The sequence below is a fragment of the Pleurodeles waltl genome, chromosome 3_1 (assembly GCF_031143425.1).
Source record: "Pleurodeles waltl isolate 20211129_DDA chromosome 3_1, aPleWal1.hap1.20221129, whole genome shotgun sequence".
Lineage (NCBI taxonomy): Eukaryota > Metazoa > Chordata > Amphibia > Caudata > Salamandridae > Pleurodeles > Pleurodeles waltl.
This window is the reverse complement of record NC_090440.1, coordinates 376,048,331-376,067,854: the sequence shown is the minus strand read 5'-3', so window position 1 is coordinate 376,067,854 and position 19,524 is coordinate 376,048,331. Positions and strand designations below refer to the sequence as shown.

Sequence of the window (19,524 nt, the reverse complement as noted above, 5' to 3'; positions counted from 1 at the left end):
TCATGTTATTTTGTACTTTATCCAGTATTATCAGGTGATCAACTAACTGCCATTTCACTACTTCTGTTATTTGTTATATTGTAAATGACAAATTAAGGTAGGTAACACAGCATATTTTGAAGAGGACAGATTTAAAATAGTCTCAAGATCCTCCAGCAACTAATGAATCATAGAGATTAGTTTGTGTGTAATGGTCATTTTAGTACTTTTTCAAGCCACATTTGTCACTTAGTGCTTGGTTCAGTGGGGCGTCTCTGATAGATACAGATGCCTAGGGCCACTGTTAATTTTAGAAGTTGTTTGACTTGCCAGCTTCTTTAATTCATCCTTGATTTTAGTACAGGTGCACTTCTGTATAATGTGGCATATTTATTTTGGCTACAATATCTTACCCTCCCGTTGGTTAGCTAGCTAGATGTTCATTATGCCTTCACTAAACAAAAATCATTGTATGTGTATTAAATATAATGGCCATTCATAGCTGGTGATTCATGATTCTATGAGCAAAGTTGATGTGATAACTTTGGACCCTGCAGAACATGGAATATTTTTGTATCTTTTCGCAATAGTTTTCTTTGGGGGATAAAAGGTTATTGAAAAATAAATTTTACCTACATGTTTATTTAATACAATTGCTTTTCTTAATGATTGCTCCATAAATCCTTTGCACGCACATCACTTTCACAGAAACTTGCCTTTCTCTCTGTCGTGGCAGGTCCTGCTCAGTCTGGAATTTTATCAGATCGGGAAGTGGTAAATCTCTTTCTACATTTTACAGTAAATCCTAAACCTCGTGTTGAATACATTGACCGGCCTCGGTGCTGTCTGAGAGGAAAAGAATGCAGCATTAACAGATTCCAGCAAGTGGAGAGTCGCTGGGGTTACAGTGGAACGAGCGACCGAATCAGGTACTTGGCTACTGTGCTGCATACTGTCAATCAGAAAAGAGACCACAATTGCACATATATTTGGTATTTTGACCTTGAGTTTGCAAGTATGAGTTTACTTATGTACTATATCCACACATAGGGCCTCTTCATGAGTTTGATGGTCTGTGGACTGCCAGGGTAGCGGTCTGACAGCCACAACTTTGGTGGTCGGACCGCTGGATTACAAGTTTGGCAGTCAGACCGTCAGAAGACCCCCAGTGGACCGCCGGCACGGCCATAGTCAGTGTGGTGGGGACCGCAGCAGTCCTGACTGCGTTGGCCAGTGTTTGAGATCCCGGCATTGTGACCACCATGGCCATTATGACCCGCAGGCCCATCACGCTCTCAATGGCGTTCCCACCGCTGTGGAAAGCTTGGCGGTCAGGCAGGTAAGGGGCTCAAAATGGTGAGTGTCAGGGGGTATGGCCCCATGGAGGGTGTGGCTTGGGGACATACTATGTCCCGTGTACAACGTGGTGCATGGGCTGTGCGTCCGTCGTGCTGACAGGTCGGGAAGCATGATAGGTAGTAGCTCCATTATACTGCCGTCTGCCTCCTCCCACCAGTCATGCCAGCCTCGTGGGAAACTTGTAATTTGGCAGTCTTGGGACCGTCGGCCTGACACCATTTGAAAGATAGCCACTATGGCAGTCCGGCGGTCCAACCGCCAAACTCATAATGAGGCCCAAAGTCCTGTAGACACTTCCCCATTGAAATTTACTAATACTTTACATTCAAAAAAATATTATGTTGATATAAATCGCATCAAATATGCACATATGCCATCACATAGAAATACATAATCAATTAAAATCATATGGATTGATAATGACACCCTTCTGCTCCCTAAAAATCCATAGCAATATCTCAACTGAGCCAGTTAATTAACTGTGCTCTATAAACTCAACACAAACAAAGCCAATAAATATGACTGGGCAAGCACTAAGTGACAATATGTAATTCTTGGGGAAACTCTCCAAAAACAGCAGATCCATCACATTGAGGAAAATAGAACCCCAAACTTCAGAAATCATACACAAAATGAGTAATACTGTGTTCGGTGGCATGTGTAGCTGCAGAAACACATGCTGTGCATAGTCCGCCGTCTGGTGTTGGGTCGGAGTGTTACAAGTTGTTTTTCTTCGAAGAAGTCTTTTCGAGTCACGAGACCGAGGGACTCCTCCCACTTCGGTTCCATTGCGCATGGGCGTCGACTCCATCTTAGATTGTTTTTTTTCCGCCATCGGGTTCGGACGTGTTCCTTTTCGCTCCGTGTTTCGGGTCGGAAAGTTAGTCAGAATCAACGGAAAATTCGTCGGTATTGTTTCGTTCGGTATCGGGATAGTTAGGGCAAATCGACACCGAGCCTTAAAGAGCTCCGGTGACCCTTCGGGGTATTTTCGATCCCCCGTCGGGGCCTGGTCGGCCCGACCGCGTGCAACATCGAGACTGATGGAACGGACCCCGTTCCGATTCTGTCCTAAATGCCACAGTAAATATCCTTATACAGACCAACATTTGGTCTGTAACTTGTGCCTGTCCCCCGAGCACAAGGAAGAGTCGTGTGAGGCCAGTCGCGCGTTTCGGTCGAGAAAAACGCTCAGGGACCGAAGAGCCAGGAGGTTGCAGATGGCTTCCACGCCGACAGGACAACAAGGGTTCGAGGAGGAGGAAGAAGAAGAAACTTTCTCCATCCGCGATTCGGATTCCGAAGAATTCGACGTCGACGAGCAACCAACCGTGAGTAAGACGTCGAAAGAAAGATCACATGAGAAAACAGACAAAGCCCAGGGGACGCCACTGCCAACAGGCCATGGCATAACCCATAAAGTAGGTGACCGTCCATCGGCACCGAAAAAGGGCGAGCTGGTGCCGAAGTCGTCCGACTCAGGTCGAGACACAGGCACGCAACACTCTCGGGACAGAGAGAGTGGTGCAGAAAAGGCTCGACACCGAAGCTACTCGACACAGACACAGAGATAGCGGCACCGAAGCTGCTCGACACAGAGATAGCGGCACCGAAGATGGTCGGCACCGAGAGGCCAAGACACCGAAACAGAGAAAGATCTCGTCGGAGCCGAAAACAACTAAAGACACGGTTTCGGTGCCAAAACACCCGGCAACCGAACCAAAAACCAGTTCCTACTCAGAGGAACAATCACTGTCCTCCCAACTAAAAAGACACAGATTTGAGGAGGAATTACAAACTACAGAGGTAGATCACACGCAACAGCGGATCTTTATCCAAAGGGGTACAGGGAAAATCAGCACTCTTCCCCCAATCAGAAGGAAAAGGAAACTTGACTTCCAGCAACAAGACAAGCCACCACAAGCAAAGGTGGTAAAGAGGGCAACTACACCACCCTCTCCACCACAGTCAACTCATGTATCACCGACACAGACTCCACCACACTCACCAGCTCATACCACCATGAGCCAGGATGATCAGGCAGCATGGGACCTCTATGATGCTCCAGTATCGGACAATAGTCCAGAGTCGTACCCAACTAAACCCTCACCACCTGAGGACAGTACAGCACATGCACAGGTGGTAGCTAGGGCAGCCGAATTTCATAATGTATCTCTACATTCGGAGCCTATTGAGGATGACTTCCTCTTTAACACCCTGTCCTCCACCCACAGCCATTAACAAAGCCTTCCCATGCTCCCGGAAATGCTAAGGCACGCTAAACAGATTTTCAAGGAGCCTGTTAAAAGCAGAGCAATAACTCCAAGGGTGGAGAAAAAATACAAGGCACCGCCCACAGACCCTGCTTTTATTACATCACAACTGACACCAGATTCAGTAGTCGTAGGAGCAGCTCGTAAAAGAGCCAACTCGCAGACATCAGGCGACGCACCACCTCCGGACAAGGAGAGCCGCAAGTTTGATGCAGCTGGGAAAAGGGTTGCAGCACAAGCTGCAAATCAGTGGCACATCGCCAACTCGCAAGCACTCCTAGCGCGATACGACAGGGCCCATTGGGACGAGATGCAGCATCTCATCGAGCACCTCCCCAAAGAATTCCAGAAACGAGCGAAACAAGTGGTTGAAGAGGGGCAAAATATCTCCAACAACCAAATACGTTCTTCTATGGATGCAGCAGATACAGCTGCAAGAACAATAAATACTGCTGTGACAATAAGGAGGCACGCATGGCTGCGCACATCTGGCTTCAAACCTGAGATACAACAGGCAGTGCTCAACATGCCGTTCAATGAACAGCAATTGTTTGGCCCAGAAGTGGACACTGCAATTGAAAAATTAAAGAAGGACACTGACACAGCCAAAGCCATGGGCGCACTCTATTCCCCGCAGGGCAGAGGCACATTTGGCACATTTCGCAAAACAACTTTCAGAGGAGGGTTTCGAGGTCAAGCCACAGAAGCCAGCACCTCACAAACAAGACCACCTACCTACCAGGGACAATATCAAAGGGGTGGCTTTCGAGGCCAATACAGAGGGGGCCAATTCCCAAGAAACCGGGGAAAGTTTCAAGGTCCCAAAACCCCTCCAAATAAACAGTGACTCACAAGTCACACAACCCCTTCACACAACACCAGTGGGGGGGGAGACTAAGCCAGTTCCACAAATCATGGGAGGAAATAACAACAGACACTTGGGTCTTAGCAATTATCCAACATGGTTATTGCATAGAATTTCTCCAACTCCCTTCAAACGTCCCACCGAAAACACACAATATGTCAAAACAGCATATAGACCTTCTAGGACTAGAAGTTCAAGCATTACTGCAAAAAGACGCAATAGAATTAGTTCCAAAAACACAAAAGAACACAGGAGTTTACTCACTGTACTTTCTAATACCGAAAAAGGACAAAAGTCTGAGACCAATATTAGATCTCAGAACACTAAACACCTACATCAAATCAGACCACTTTCACATGGTCACGTTACAAGACGTAATACCACTACTGAAACAGCAAGACTACATGACAACGTTAGATCTAAAAGACGCGTATTTCCATATACCGATACATCCCTCGCACAGGAAATACCTAAGGTTCGTATTCAAAGGAATACATTACCAATTCAAAGTGTTGCCATTCGGAATAACAACAGCACCAAGAGTCTTTACAAAATGTCTAGCAGTGGTAGCTGCACATATCAGGAGGCAGCAAATATACGTGTTCCCGTACCTAGACGATTGGTTAATCAAAACCAACTCGCTAACAAAGTGTTCACACCACACAGATTATGTTATACAAACCCTTTACAAACTGGGTTTCTCCATCAACTATGCAAAGTCACACCTTTTGCCGTGTCAAACACAGCAATACTTAGGAGCGACAATCAACACAACAAAAGGGATAGCCACTCCAAGTCCACAAAGGGTTCAAAATTTTCACAAGGTGATACAAGCTATGTATCTAACACAAAAGATACACGCAAAGATGGTATTAAAACTCCTAGGCCTGATGTCCTCATGCATAGCCATTGTCCCAAACGCAAGATTGCACATGCGGCCCTAACAACAGTGCCTAGCATCACAATGGTCACATGCACAGGGTCAACTTCTAGATCTGGTGTTGATAGACCGCCAAACATACATCTCGCTTCTATGGTGGAACAGTACAAATTTAAACAAAGGGCGGCCTTTCCAAGACCCAGTGCCACGATACGTGATAACAACAGATGCTTCCATGACAGGGTGGGGAGCACACCTCCATCAACACAGCATCCAAGGACAATGGGACATACATCAAAGAAAGTTTCATATAAATCACCTAGAATTGTTAGCAATATTTCTAGCGTTGAAAGCATTCCAACCAATGATAACCCACAAATACATTCTTGTCAAAACAGACAACATGACGACAATGTATTATTTAAACAAACAGGGGGGAACACACTCGACACAGTTGTGTCTCCTAACACAAAAAATATGGCATTGGGCAATTCACAACCACATTCGCCTAATAGCACAGTTTATTCCAGGGATCCAGAACCAGCTAGCAGACAATCTCTCTCGGGATCACCAACAGGTCCACGAATGGGAAATTCACCCCCAAATCCTGAACACTTACTTCCAAATTTGGGGAACACCTCAAATAGATCTATTTGCAACAAAAGAAAACGCAAAATGCCAAAACTTCGCATCCAGGTACCCACACCGGCAATCTCAAGGCAATGCTCTATGGATGAATTGGTCAGGAATATTTGCGTACGCTTTTCCCCCTCTCCCTCTCCTTCCATATCTAGTAAACAGATTGAGTCAAAACAAACTCAAACTCATACTAATAACACCAACATGGGCAAGACAACCTTGGTATACCACACTACTAGACCTGTCAGTAGTACCTCATGTCAAACTACCCAACAGGCCAGATCTGTTAACACAACACAAACGACAGATCAGGCATCCAAACCCAGCATCGCTGAATCTAGCAATTTGGCTCCTGAAATCCTAGAATTTGGACACTTGAACCTCACACAAGAGTGTATGGAGGTCATAAAACAAGCTAGAAGACCATCCACTAGACACTGCTATGCAAGTAAATGGAAAAAATGTGTTTGTTACTGCCATAATAATCAAGTCCAACCATTGCATGCATCTCCAAAAGATGTAGTAGGATATTTACTACATTTACAAAAATCATATCTAGCTTTCTCTTCCATAAAAATACATCTCGCAGCAATATCTGCTTACCTGCAGATTACTCATTCAACTTCCCTATTTAGAATACCTGTCATTAAAGCGTTTATGGAGGGCCTAAAGAGAATTATACCACCAAGGACACCACCTGTTCCTTCATGGAACCTCAACATTGTCTTGACAAGGCTCATGGGTCCACCTTTCGAACCCATGCATTCTTGTGAAATGCAATACTTAACGTGGAAAGTTGCATTTCTCATTGCCAGCACATCTCTAAGAAGAGTAAGTGAAATACAGGCGTTTACCATACAAGAACCATTTATTCAAATACACAAAAATAAGGTCGTTCTAAGAACAAATCCAAAATTCTTACCAAAGGTTATCTCACCGTTCCACTTAAACCAAACAGTGGAATTACCAGTGTTCTTCCCACAGCCAGATTCAATAGCTGAAAGAGCACTACATACATTAGACATCAAGAGAGCGCTAATGTACTACATTGACAGGACAAAAGAAATTATGAAGACAAAACAACTATTTATTGCCTTCCAAAAACCTCATACAGGAAATCCAATTTCAAAACAAGGTATCGCCAGGTGGATAGTAAAGTGCATCCAAACCTGCTATCTTAAAGCAAAGAGAGAACTGCCTATTACACCAAAGGCACACTCAACCAGAAAGAAAGGTGCTACTATGGCCTTTCTAGGAAATATTCCAATGACCGAAATATGTAAGGCAGCAACATGGTCTACGCCTCATACATTTACTAAACACTACTGTGTAGATGTGTTATCTGCACAACAGGCCACAGTAGGTCAAGCCGTACTAAGAACTTTATTTCAAACTACTTCCACTCCTACAGGCTGAACCACCGCTTTTGGGGAGATAACTGCTTACTAGTCTATGCACAGCATGTGTATCTGCAGCTACACATGCCACCGAACTGAAAATGTCACTTACCCAGTGTACATCTGTTCGTGGCATTAGTCGCTGCAGATTCACATGCGCCCACCCTCCTCCCCGGGAGCCTGTAGCCATTTAGAAGTAGTTCTTGAACATTTGTACATTTGTAAATATATTACATTAAACCTTCATTTTGTACATACGTATTTATTCCATTGCATGGGCACTATTATTAGCATACACAACTCCTACCTCACCCTCTGCGGGGAAAACAATCTAAGATTGAGTCGACGCCCATGCGCAATGGAACCGAAGTGGGAGGAGTCCCTCGGTCTCGTGACTCGAAAAGACTTCTTCGAAGAAAAACAACTTGTAACACTCCGACCCAACACCAGACGGCGGACTATGCACAGCATGTGAATCTGCAGCGACTAATGCCACGAACAGATGTACACTGGGTAAGTGACATTATCATTCCTTTGAACCTCTTATTGTGAGAACAACGGATACCTATTAATTTGATGCTAACATCCAGAAGTCCACACCCCAACACTAGGATCCCAATTAAATTGCTGCAATCATTATTCAGAGGACTCAACAAAATACTATCAAACGTCCTCTAGGAATGTGAACATCTCAGACAATATCAAAACAAGTGAGAAAGTGGAATCAACTTACCAAATTCCTGCCTCACCTAACATGCATTAAGGATATTGGAAACCTTCAGTTGCCAAAAAGATACAGCCAACTACAGTACAACAACATAGGTCAAATTAGACGGTTCACTAACAGTACCTATTCCTCTTGCTACATTCACTACTGCTGATAGCGTAGGCTCCAACACTTCTTAACTTTAGTTAGCACCAAGAAAACACTAAACCATGTTGGGAAGACGAACAAAAGAAAGCTGGCTCAGTAATTGAAACTGGTATCACAGCTGTTCTGGAAAAAATAAACGAAAATCAGAACCATGACATTTAATCACTTTCATGGAACGATTTAGGCAGAACGTCTTTGGAAGGAACAACTTAATCTCCGGCAAGCTGCATGAAAAATCTATATTAAAAATGATCAGAAACTAATGCTTGCAACCCAAAGAGCAATGGCAAAACAGTATTCAACAAGAAAAACCTTATACATGTGGATGCATATAAATCAACCAAATGGATCAAAACAGCTAAACCAACTGTGCCTGTCCCTCCTTAATTAAAACTTGAGTAGAAAAATGTACCCTCCAATAAATGAAAACATTTATGAGAAAATATGGAAAAGGTTTGCATTGTGAACCTATACTGTCTTCTTTATTCTCCTCAGAGTGCTATGGTCTTTAAGAATTACATAACGCTAACTTTAGAGAAGATGCCACATGCTGGAGATAAGAAGAATATGGCAACACTGTTGAACATGATCTTCTCATGCAACAAGGGGAAAACAATATTGGACTAAGGTTGTCAAAAGGATAACCCAAAATATACCAACTCATTATGTAACTTTTTACTTTCAACGCAGGTAAACTTACAATCGCTAATCAGTCCAAAAATCAGATTACTCAATATCCTGCTGATAATTGCACTACAGAAAATAGCATGTGGTTGGAAATGCCCTGACTAGTGCTGGAACATAGTATGTCAGACCCAAAATCTTGAATTAAAAATTCCATTACATCAGAAAAGATTCACAGTCTTCCTCAACATACAGTATTCAAGAACTAGCTGAAGGAGAGAGCCCTCCAGACTGACTACCAATAAACCACCAATAAATATGGTAGATATATAAAGCTGCATAATGAAGGCATCAATTCCCTTCCCTTTACATAGCCATACAAGCCCTCTGCAATCACAGACTCATAATCCTCATAATTGTGATTTAATCACAGTTACCAGACGACTTATCTTTTTCACTTTTTATTTTGATCAATTTACCTATAGTACTGTATACAAAAAGAATCAGAAATGAATGTGCAACTGTATCTGGCACTCTAAAAACTCTAAAAACAAAAGGAAGGAAAACGGTGCTGTCTCTAGATGGAATTCACAGACATCTGAAGTCATGTTTAACCCATTTAGAATTTAATTTTATTATTGTGAAACAAATTAAGCACTATTATTCTTACAAAGGAAAGTCCAGATGAGTAATTGTAATCATTGTCATACCCTTTTTGTTGTTGCAGGAATCTGTTGCAGATATCAGTCTGTCACTCACTCAAAGCCCTAGTCGTTTAGTCCTTTACCATACTTGATTATGCATTAATATGGTGTCTGGACTGCACTGGAGGTGTTGCATTATGGTGGGCAATCATGTTAAATAAACAACCAAGGCTCATGTTGAAATCCTGATAGCTGTCGACAGGCACAACAAAAATGTTTTTTCTGATGGACACATCTACCTGTGCACCAGTCCAGTCCTTTTGAATACTCCCAATACATCAGCATTCTAGGGAAATCTTTTCTTTTTAGCTCTCCATGTTGACAAGGACGTCACAGTAGAACGGCTCTGCAAGTGACTCCGTCTGATGTCATTGGAGCCATAAGAAGTCCTAGCTGGCGTGCTGACGCCAGTTCCCTTTTTTCGCGCCTTCGACGATAACGTTTTTTTCTACCTCTCCTATTGTTACACTGTTTTGAGGGAGCTTCTTCGTTGAAGTTTTGGTCGTGTTACAATGTCTCCACCAAAGAAGTCGAGCTTTAAGCCTTGTAGAATGTGTGGAGGTCATATGTCAATTACTGACCTGCACGAAAATTGTCTCTGGTGTCTGAGTTCCTATCACAATGTCGGGGGATGCTCTTCTTGCCAGAGAATGAACCCAAAGGAAAGAGAAGCAAAACTGGCAAAGGCTAAAAAAAGAGAAGCATGGTCATAGAGGATAGAGATTTTGAGAGGAGTCGTCATCGCAAAAGTCCTCGGGTCACATAAGAAGCGTTGTCGACATCATAGCTCCGGGCGTCACTATTCCCAGGATCCTAGCCCGAGGTCTTTGTCACCTTCTCGACGCCAGTTGACCTGAGAGGGGAGTCCCACGTTATCACCTCCTCAGTCGAAGTTGCCTGAGATATCACTGGCACCGTCTTTGGTGGAGATCTCAGTGTCGCCTACGAACCCGGCACTATTCTCTCCTGTTACTCCAGCAGGCCAGGAGAATTTAGAACAGGAATCAAGTCAGGCCCTGTCTCAGCAGGAGTATCTGTTTTTTTCCGACTCCTGGGACTGACCATCTGTCTTTTTAAATGCTGTGTTTAGTATTTTCAATAGGGTGAAGGCCCCTGCTGGTGCGTCTGCAGGCCCCACGGGTCTTTTAGCCTTTAATCCGGGAGGCTTTCAGGTGCCATATAAACAGGCTCCTTTCTTGCCTTTTTCTGCCAACGGCTCCAAACCATCGGAGATGACGGCGGCACCGATACCGATGTCCGATTGATCTCATCCAGTGTCGAGTCACTCCACTCCTCTTCAGAGTGACATCCCAGCACTAGTTCTGGCTTCACCGGCGCTGGAAAATACATCTTTTATTTTGGTGCATGTGTTATCGACGCCAAGGCTAGAATCTAAATTTAAGATCTAGAAGAGAAGCCTTGAGACTTTTGGAAGAGCAACAATATTATGAGGAACAAAAAGCACTTGAGGAAGGAGAAATTCCTTTACCTTCTCAAGGTTTTGAAGGTATCGAGGTGGCTAGTGGATTGGATACTTCTCCGGAATGGAAGTTGTTGTCACTTGGGGGTATTCGTCCTCCAGAAGTAACTAGTTACCATGGAGTGATCAGGAAGGCAGCTGAACATTTGGATTTGCCCATGTCAGAGTTGCAGTCAAATATTTTGATGGAAGTTATTCACTCCTCATCTGCTACATCAGAGCCTTTCCTTACATTTAATGATGCATTGACTGAGCCGGTCTTGGATTTGTGGTACAAACCTGTCACTACTCCGTCTGTTTCTAAAGTAATTTCCAGGAGATATAGGGCTGCCGCAGGTGACCCATAGTTCCTCACTCAGCACCAGACACCTGAATGTCTGGTAGTTCAGACTTCTTGTTCTACAAAGGCTGCTCCTGGTTTCTTCCCTACAACTCCGGCGGATAAAGAATCAAAGTGCATGGAACAATCTGCTTAAAAGATCTTTTCCTCATGGAGCATGGCATTAAATCAGTTAATGCTACATGTGTTGGACAGGTATATCCATGCACTAATGGACTCGGCAAAAGTGATGTTGGTGTTCACCAGTTCACCTCGAAGACACAGTGGAAAAGAAGTCGGTGAGACTGATGTCAGCCCGCTGGTGAGGACTTCTTATGGCTCCGATTACATCAGATGGAGTTACGTGCGGAGACGTTCTATTCACGTGGAGTCCTTATGGTGGTGCTTGTCGACGTGGAGAGCTAGAAAGAAAAGATTTCGATAGAATGATGACTCATTGAGAGTATTCAAAAGGTGAGGAATCCACAGCTAGATACTGTATCCACCATAAAAAGCGTTACCACGGGTAAGTAACTTGTTCTTTTCCTGTCTATAACCAGGAGCATAAGCATAACAATGTTTTTTAATATTTTTTTTTTTTCTCTCAAAAGACAAATGATCCAAGAATAACTTAAAGTGCAGGGGCTAACATAGTGGGCAATTATAATTACATATATTTAATAAAATACTATTTGAATTTCCATTGCTGATGTGTTGATTCCTATGTTTTTAACAGCATAACATATGTCTTTAAGGTTTACAGTAAACAGAAGGATATCAATTGTTGGTTTTGGACTGTATGGATCTATACATGGGCCCACAGATTATCAAGTCAATATACAGGTACATCTATTTCACAAATCACTGTAAACCTTCTGAAAGGGGCAATTGTATGTATTTAATATGTGTAAGGAGACTATATCTATGGGGTATTGGGTTATAAATGCATTATTTAGGAAAGTGTTTGGTTTCTTGACGAATTGGAAAAGTAAGCATCTGGTTAGGGTGTTCCGTTTAATTGCTACCACCCAGTAGATTGGAGTTGTTATGAGAGAGACAGGGCTGTCTGCAGGGCTTTAAGTGGGATGAAAAAACTGGAGGGTCTGTCTAAGTGATGTGGCTGATGTAGTTAAAAACACGTGAGATTAAAATATGTGCTTAGTATTAGTGTGCCTGACTGGTATTTTGCTGCTTCTTTCTGAATGCGTCCAGATATACAATACAACAAGTAACATTACACCTAAAACAAGCCAGAACTATTTGCTTTGTCAATTGTTGTTAGTTGCATAAGATAAATAATCAAAAACAATGGCTTTGTTGTATAAAATATTGCAAATGCTTGAGTTCTGAAAAGATGAGACTGTGAAAGAACTGTAACAAGTCACTTTAAAGTTACATCAAAGTCAATGAAGGGTGGTACTGCTGCGAGTTAAGATTATTATTATTTTTTTCCCCCTGAGGGTGAGGGCAAAAGTGGAGAGCCCGATGAGGACCCGTCTAAGCACCTGCTTTTTAGGACTGCCAGTGCTGATCACTGGAAGGACCCGGCCCACTTAAAGCGCTGGCTGTATGTACTGTGTATGTTTGCTTGTTAATTAGGAGACAATGGCAACATTTGTTAGCAGTCCAGAAAATCTAATTTGTCTATATAAAGTGAGAAGAAGATGCAGTCAACAGAGGTTTGGTACTATTCTTGTCACAAGTAGCCACTCTGGCTTTAAGCATATCTTTTTAGTGAAACTGTTGTGGACTTCGAGATGCCTGTAAGGACACTTCAGAATCCAGCCTTAAGTACTTGGACTTCTGATTTCAGTAGGTTTTGTAGTAACACAGATCTACTAACCAGTAATATTAATGTTTACATTGTTTATAACATTTAAGCCCATTTAGAGGCATGTGGGTTGTTGTGAAGACCATTGCATTTGCTTTTACTCTAAGAATTCGAGTACACTTCTGCCTGATTAGGGTTTTCTTTTCAGGTGCAGTTAAACAGTAGATGACTCTTCAAACAACATTCCTACACTAGACTTTCAAGACCACAAACCAATTAGAGGGAATGTAAAATCTCAATTTTAGAGGGGCCAAAATTCTGTAATCCAGTAGTGGTATTCAAATGTGTCGGTTTCAGACATTGTGGCACAACTTTGTTTTGAATGGAAGAATATGAAATAACTATCCAGTGTGGGAGCAAAGTCTTGGGGACTTCTACGACATGAGTTAACAGGGTGAGATCTTTTGCATTATGAAGAAGGCTTGGCAGCTCAGACAACTGCCATCCTCTTTGCAGAATAAAGGGAATGTTGTCCCTGTAGTGGTCACTGCGGTTGTAGTAGCTAGTGTTTTCCTAATTTTGCTAATTTTGTCAGGGTTGAAATTGTTGAAAAAAAAGAAAGTACATTCATAGCATCTTGTTTTATCCAGTCGAATGGGGATAGGAGTTGTTGTTTTATGACTTGATTTCAATTCGCTTTTTTGGGGGTTCTCTTTGTATCACAGTTGATTTAGGAATGGTCATAGGAGGTTTAAATCTTCGTAATCACCATCTGAGGGCGCAGCGATCGTCCACTGCTATAAAGATGGTGTGATCCCCTTCTCAGGGTGGGGTACGAATAGATGGGCAAATGGCTGAGGTGTTTGCTGACTTTTATAGGGAGTTGTATGCAGCAGACACGGGGAACGACATGGGCCCTTCCTCCTATCTCGTGGACTGTCGAATTGTCCCGCTCCGTGAGCGGGATACGACCGCCCTGGACCAGCCCATAAGTTTGGAGGAGGTGATCTCGCCGATTTCCCGCCTGACGCTTGGGAAGTCGCCTGGCCCAGATGGCTTTACCTCGCTTTTCTATAAAACTTTCTGTCCAGAGCTGGCCTCGCTCCTGGTGCGGCTCTTTAACTCCTTTCGGGTGGCCAGAACCCTCACGCCCAGCATGTTGGAGGCCACCATCACGGTCATTCATAAGCCGGGGAAGAACCCGGAGGGATGTGGTTCATACCGGCCCATCTCGCTTTTAAACATAGATGCCAAGTTATTTACCGGCATCCTGGCACAGCGCCTTAATCCCTTTATGCCTGGACTTGTGGACCCAGATCAGGCGGGCTTCATACCCCACCGACAGTGCGGGACAATACGAAGAGGCTCTTACACTTAATTGACAAAACTAACAGATCTCATAGAGAGGCGCTCATCCTCTCCATTGATGCGGAGAAAGCGTTTGATAGGGTACATTGGCCCTATCTTTTCCAGGTGCTGGAGTGCTTTGGAGTGAGTCCGGTGTTCAGGTCCTGGATTCAATGCATCTACCGTGCACCTAAGGCCGTGGTCCGAGTAAATGGGACGTTGTCCATGCCGTTTCCGATAGGGCGGGGGACGCAAGAGGGGTGTCCGCTCTCCCCCCTGTTGTTTGCGCTTTACCTGGAGCCTCTCGCTCAGCGCCTTCGCGACGATCCTCACATCTCCTGTGTCAAATTTGGGGGAGATTATCACCTCATTAGTTTATATGCAGATGATGTGATCCTCACTCTGGCGGATCCTATGGTCTAGCTGCCGGCCCTCATGGAAGCCCTTAGTGCGTTTGGTGGGGTCACTGGGTTTAAAGTGAATATGCAGAAATCTCAAGTATTAAGTCTGTCAACCCTTCCAGAGCATGAGGAAGACTTAAGGTCTCGATATCCCTTTCTATGGTCAGCGTCGCATGTATTCTACCTGGGTATTAAATTGGCTACTTCGGTGGCGAGGACGTCTAGCCTGAACTACACTTCCCTCTCCCGGTAGATTTTGAGGGACCTAGGGAAATGGGAGAAACAGGAGCTCTCCTGGTTTGGAAGGGTCTCCGCGGTGAAGATGACAGTGTTGCCGTGCATACTTTGTGTTTCAAACGCTCCCTCTGACGCCACAGCCACACACTATAACGACACTCCAGTCAGCGATTCTGAAAGGCATTTGGGATGGGAAACCGGCGCAGACCCCGCAGCGCGCCTTGTACCGTCCTAAGGAGGAGGGAGGACGGGCGGTCCCTTGCCTGTTAAGGTACTTTCAAGCCGCTCATCTGCGCTTTCTGCTGGAGTGGAGTCGCCCGCTCACCGAAAAGCACTGGTGCTTTATGGACCAGGCGGTCGCTGGGTCCCATATTTGGAAGGAGCCCTGGCTTCGGCGGAGGCACAGAGCGCCGGGGCTTTATTCTTCTCCAGTTACGGGTGTGGGATGCAGTGGCGAGGATGCACGGTCTGACGACATTCCCATCTCCTATGTCACCGATCTGTGAGTGTCCCAGGTAAACAGGTGGAGCATTTTCGCCGCTGGTATGAAGGGGGCTGTAAAAGGGTAGTGAGCATATTTGATGTGGATGGAGTAATTTCTTTTGACCAGTTGAGGGAGACGTATGGACTGATGGAGGCAGATAGGCTGATGTATTATCAGGTTTGGCATTGGGCTCTTCTGCCGGCGAATAGGCCTCTGATAGACAGGCCGCTTACACCCTTTGAGAAATGGCTTCTGGTAAAGAAAGATGATAAGCGGGTGATATCTGAACTGTATAGACTGCTGCAGGGGGTAGAGCGGCCGACGAAATCCAAGGGGCAGAGGAGATGGGAGGTAGAGCTGGGGAGGGAGTTGACAGAAGAAGAATGGGAAAGTATCCATTATAGAGTGCATCACACTGCTTACAACACGTCAGGGACACAGACGGCATATCAGCTGGCTTCCTACTGGTACTATACCCCGGCAAGGGTGAATGCATGGGATCCCTCTAAGTTGGGCCTTTGCTGGAGGGGGTGTGGCAACGTAGGCACGCTTTTACACCTACTTTGGGACTGCCCCAAGTTAAAGAGATACTGTAAGAGCACCCTAGACGACATAGATGGAGTATTCCAGACAAAGATTCCTAGACTGCCGTCATATGTTATTTTGGGTTTACCCAACCCTATCACCTTACCTCTTCGCTCGCAGAGAGGGTGGCCGATGGCCCTGGCCCTTAATGCTGCGCTGCAGGCCATCCTAGCTCTCTGGGGCTCGGACAGGCTACCGACTTATACCTCCTGGCTACATATGCTTTGGTTCATCCTGGCAATGGAGAAATTAACACTGGCGTCCAGGCAGCGCGCGGGAGACCTCTGTACTCTATGGAAACCGTTCATTCAGATTTTATCCACGGAATTTAACAAACTGACTTGCCTGGCATATTTAAATGTTCTGGGGTTAATACGAGATACTTTATGATGGGAGGCTGGTCGGTGAAGAGAGAAGGGGGTTGGGGGTGGAAGTCTTTACTGAGAGGACCGGGACGGGGGTAGAGGGCGGATGGGGTGGTACTGCGGTGGGTGGCGCGGGGAAGCACAGTTATGCATTTTGTGTTCCTGTTTGTTTTTCGTTTTCCAGCTCTTCCTTGGACCAGACTGTCTTGTTATCTATGCCACGGCTATAGACCCTTAGAGGAGGGCGGTTTGGTGGAGGAAGTACAGCTAGCTATGTCAACCAATATCCACTGTTGGGCCGTCCACTGACATGTGTAGCAAGGGATACTGTTATATCTTGACAGCCGACCGATTTGGATGTAGATACAGAGCTTGTATTAGGTTTATGTATGTTAAATACCAATAAACAGATTTGATCAATAAATCTTCGTAATTAGTGCCTACATTATCTTCCCATTCCAGAATTATCATTAATGTGGGTCCTGATAATTTTGGGGTCCTAAAAATAATGTGGATCATGTGCTTTTATAGAAGAAAATGGTGCATTTGGTGTTTCTCCGACATTTGATGCATGTTTTTCAGCAACTGAAACCTTTGTATGAACACACAGTACCTATAATAAAGATGGGCCCTGTAACTATAGTTACCGGTCCCTTGGAAATTAAATGCAGAAGTTTAAAATTGGCTTTCTTCCCGACTATGGCCCTTACCATAAGGGGCAGGTTAATATCAAATGAAATGTTGGTAAAGGCTGATGGTTAATCGATAGAGGGGACAAAATTAGTTGCCAAGTCCTCTTTGCCTGTACAGTAATCTTTGAACATTTGGATTAACAGTATAAGTGTAGATTGTGGAAGGAATCCAGAAATGCCAGTTCAAGTTGATAGGGTCACAGGTGTGAATAAATTCTTGCTTGCATGTATTAGTTTGAGACCGTGTTCTATGAGATGATTGGCTGTGAGGAAGAACGCAAGTTAGAAAGACGGTGGGATCTGAAGTCTGGTTGAGCCTAACGTTAGAAGGATCCGAGTAGACGAGTCTCAAAAAGGAGATGGAGATAAAAGATCCTTTTTCTGTTTTCTGAAGTATTTTATGAGATCAACATCTGTAAAGGCCTAAGCTCTTGGGCCATAATAGGCATCTAGATGCTGTGGACAGTGACTGCAGTGTCAGAGACCAACATGAGAGTTCGCCCCATTGGTGCTTACGCCCATAGGCCTTTGATAGAACTCTAAGGATTCAAGATGTGTGTGACAACAAGGGTGCCTGCCTAGGATCTTAGGGTCAAGAATTAGGCCAAGTATTGATTCATGTTCATTACACAAACCCTGATAAACCAAAAACAGACAGAGAATCATATATGTATTCCTTTGAGGAAAAGCCCACAGCACTTCAAGAGAGGACAGATAAGGGCTGAAAAGTGCAGACTAATAGTGCAGGTTGAAATCTTCCACCCCCTACCCCTGTTATAACCGGACCACATGGGGACTCAAAGAAAGGTTTTTTGTCCAATGTGAGGTGTCTTTAACAGCTTCTATATTTTCTGTATAAGTGAGGAGGATTCATTTCTGTATCTCCATTTCCAATATTTCCCACTATATCCCATCATCATTGGAAGATGAACCCATGAAAAACATATAAAAGCTCACCGGATTCTCAGAGTTTTATTCTATGCTGTGGACAACGGTCTCCAGTGTGAGGAGATACCCAATGCTGAAGCATGCCACACCAGGGTAGGTGAGGGTATTCATCATCACTTCTTCACATCATGGTAGACTACATCAGAACAATTTTCACTTCAGTAGTCCAATAACCCGGTGAGTACTTTTGTGTTGGTAGATGATTTGGAAACATGCCCTCTTGAATTAATACATGCCTCAACTCCCCCTTTGCATAATTAGTATTTTTGATAACCCAGGGCTAAGTTATATCATAGGTGTTACAATCTGAATTTTTGTCTATATCCGGAAGAGCTTAATTTCAACCTAACTGAGAGCTACGATAATAAAAACAATTGCATCTACTTTGTAACGAGCACTGAGAGATTGAGTAATGCTATCTAGGTGAGTCACATGTTTTTTGTAGTGTAATGGCAGAAGTCCAAAGTGGTTTAAGAAGATTTAATGAAATCCAGAACAAAACAGAGGCTCCCTGGCAGACACTGCAGGTAAGACACAACTCCCACTCATTCCAACTGCCACCATCGGAATCCTCACGTAAACATTCCAAAGTTGCCAACAGTGGCAAGACAACAGGCGCTAAGAACTTGACCTAACCCAACCAGAATAAACATGTCAGTATACAAATCAATGCATAACAGACCACAAACTACTACATGACCTTTCCGCTCAACACCAAGAATATAATTTTAAGAACATTACAAGACTTTTTCCTTTAGCAAATATGAGTTAAAAACAACAAAAACATTCTCATATAAAGATCAAAAGAAAAGCAGTTTCCCTCCTTAACTTTATTCTTGTTTGTAAAACCTTTGATGGTACCTAGGTCTTTGAAAAACACAGAAGGATATTGTTTTACTAGATCTTCCATAATGTTGCTAGAGTTACCAATCAAAACTTAATCCCTGGTATCACGTTTCTGTACCATTTGGAATAACCCTTGGTGGAACCATCCAAGCGTATAAAACCCCTTTCATGGCAACATAAACCTTCCCAAAAATCTTCCTTCCCCTGAACTCTAGTATGTCTTCAAAATGTCCATCCAATTCAATCTTCCCTCCCTGATATGAGACACAATATTGGTCAGGTAGTTCTAGATGTCTGCCGTTCCATGTGCCCTTAAATAGTTCCTTGTAGATCATTGTAATTCTGGCCCCAAAATCAACAAGTAGTGTAAGGTTTTATTTTATCCCCTACACCAATATCAGCAAATGGGTCAATGCACTCTGAGGAAACACCATGCACAACAATGGACACAGCTA

The 19,524-nt window shown here is 43.9% G+C and overlaps 1 protein-coding gene across 2 annotated transcripts in view; it reads left to right on the top strand.

The window, feature by feature from the left end:
- The window catches only part of BTBD1 (BTB domain containing 1), a 208,945-nt gene that overhangs the window by 65,942 nt on the left and 123,479 nt on the right, over positions 1-19,524 (top strand). For both annotated transcript variants that reach the window (XM_069222562.1, XM_069222563.1), the window contains exons 5-6: positions 716-908; positions 12,149-12,236. In XM_069222562.1, the coding sequence (XP_069078663.1) occupies positions 716-908; positions 12,149-12,236 (281 nt within the window). The remainder of the gene's footprint in view (positions 1-715; positions 909-12,148; positions 12,237-19,524) is intronic.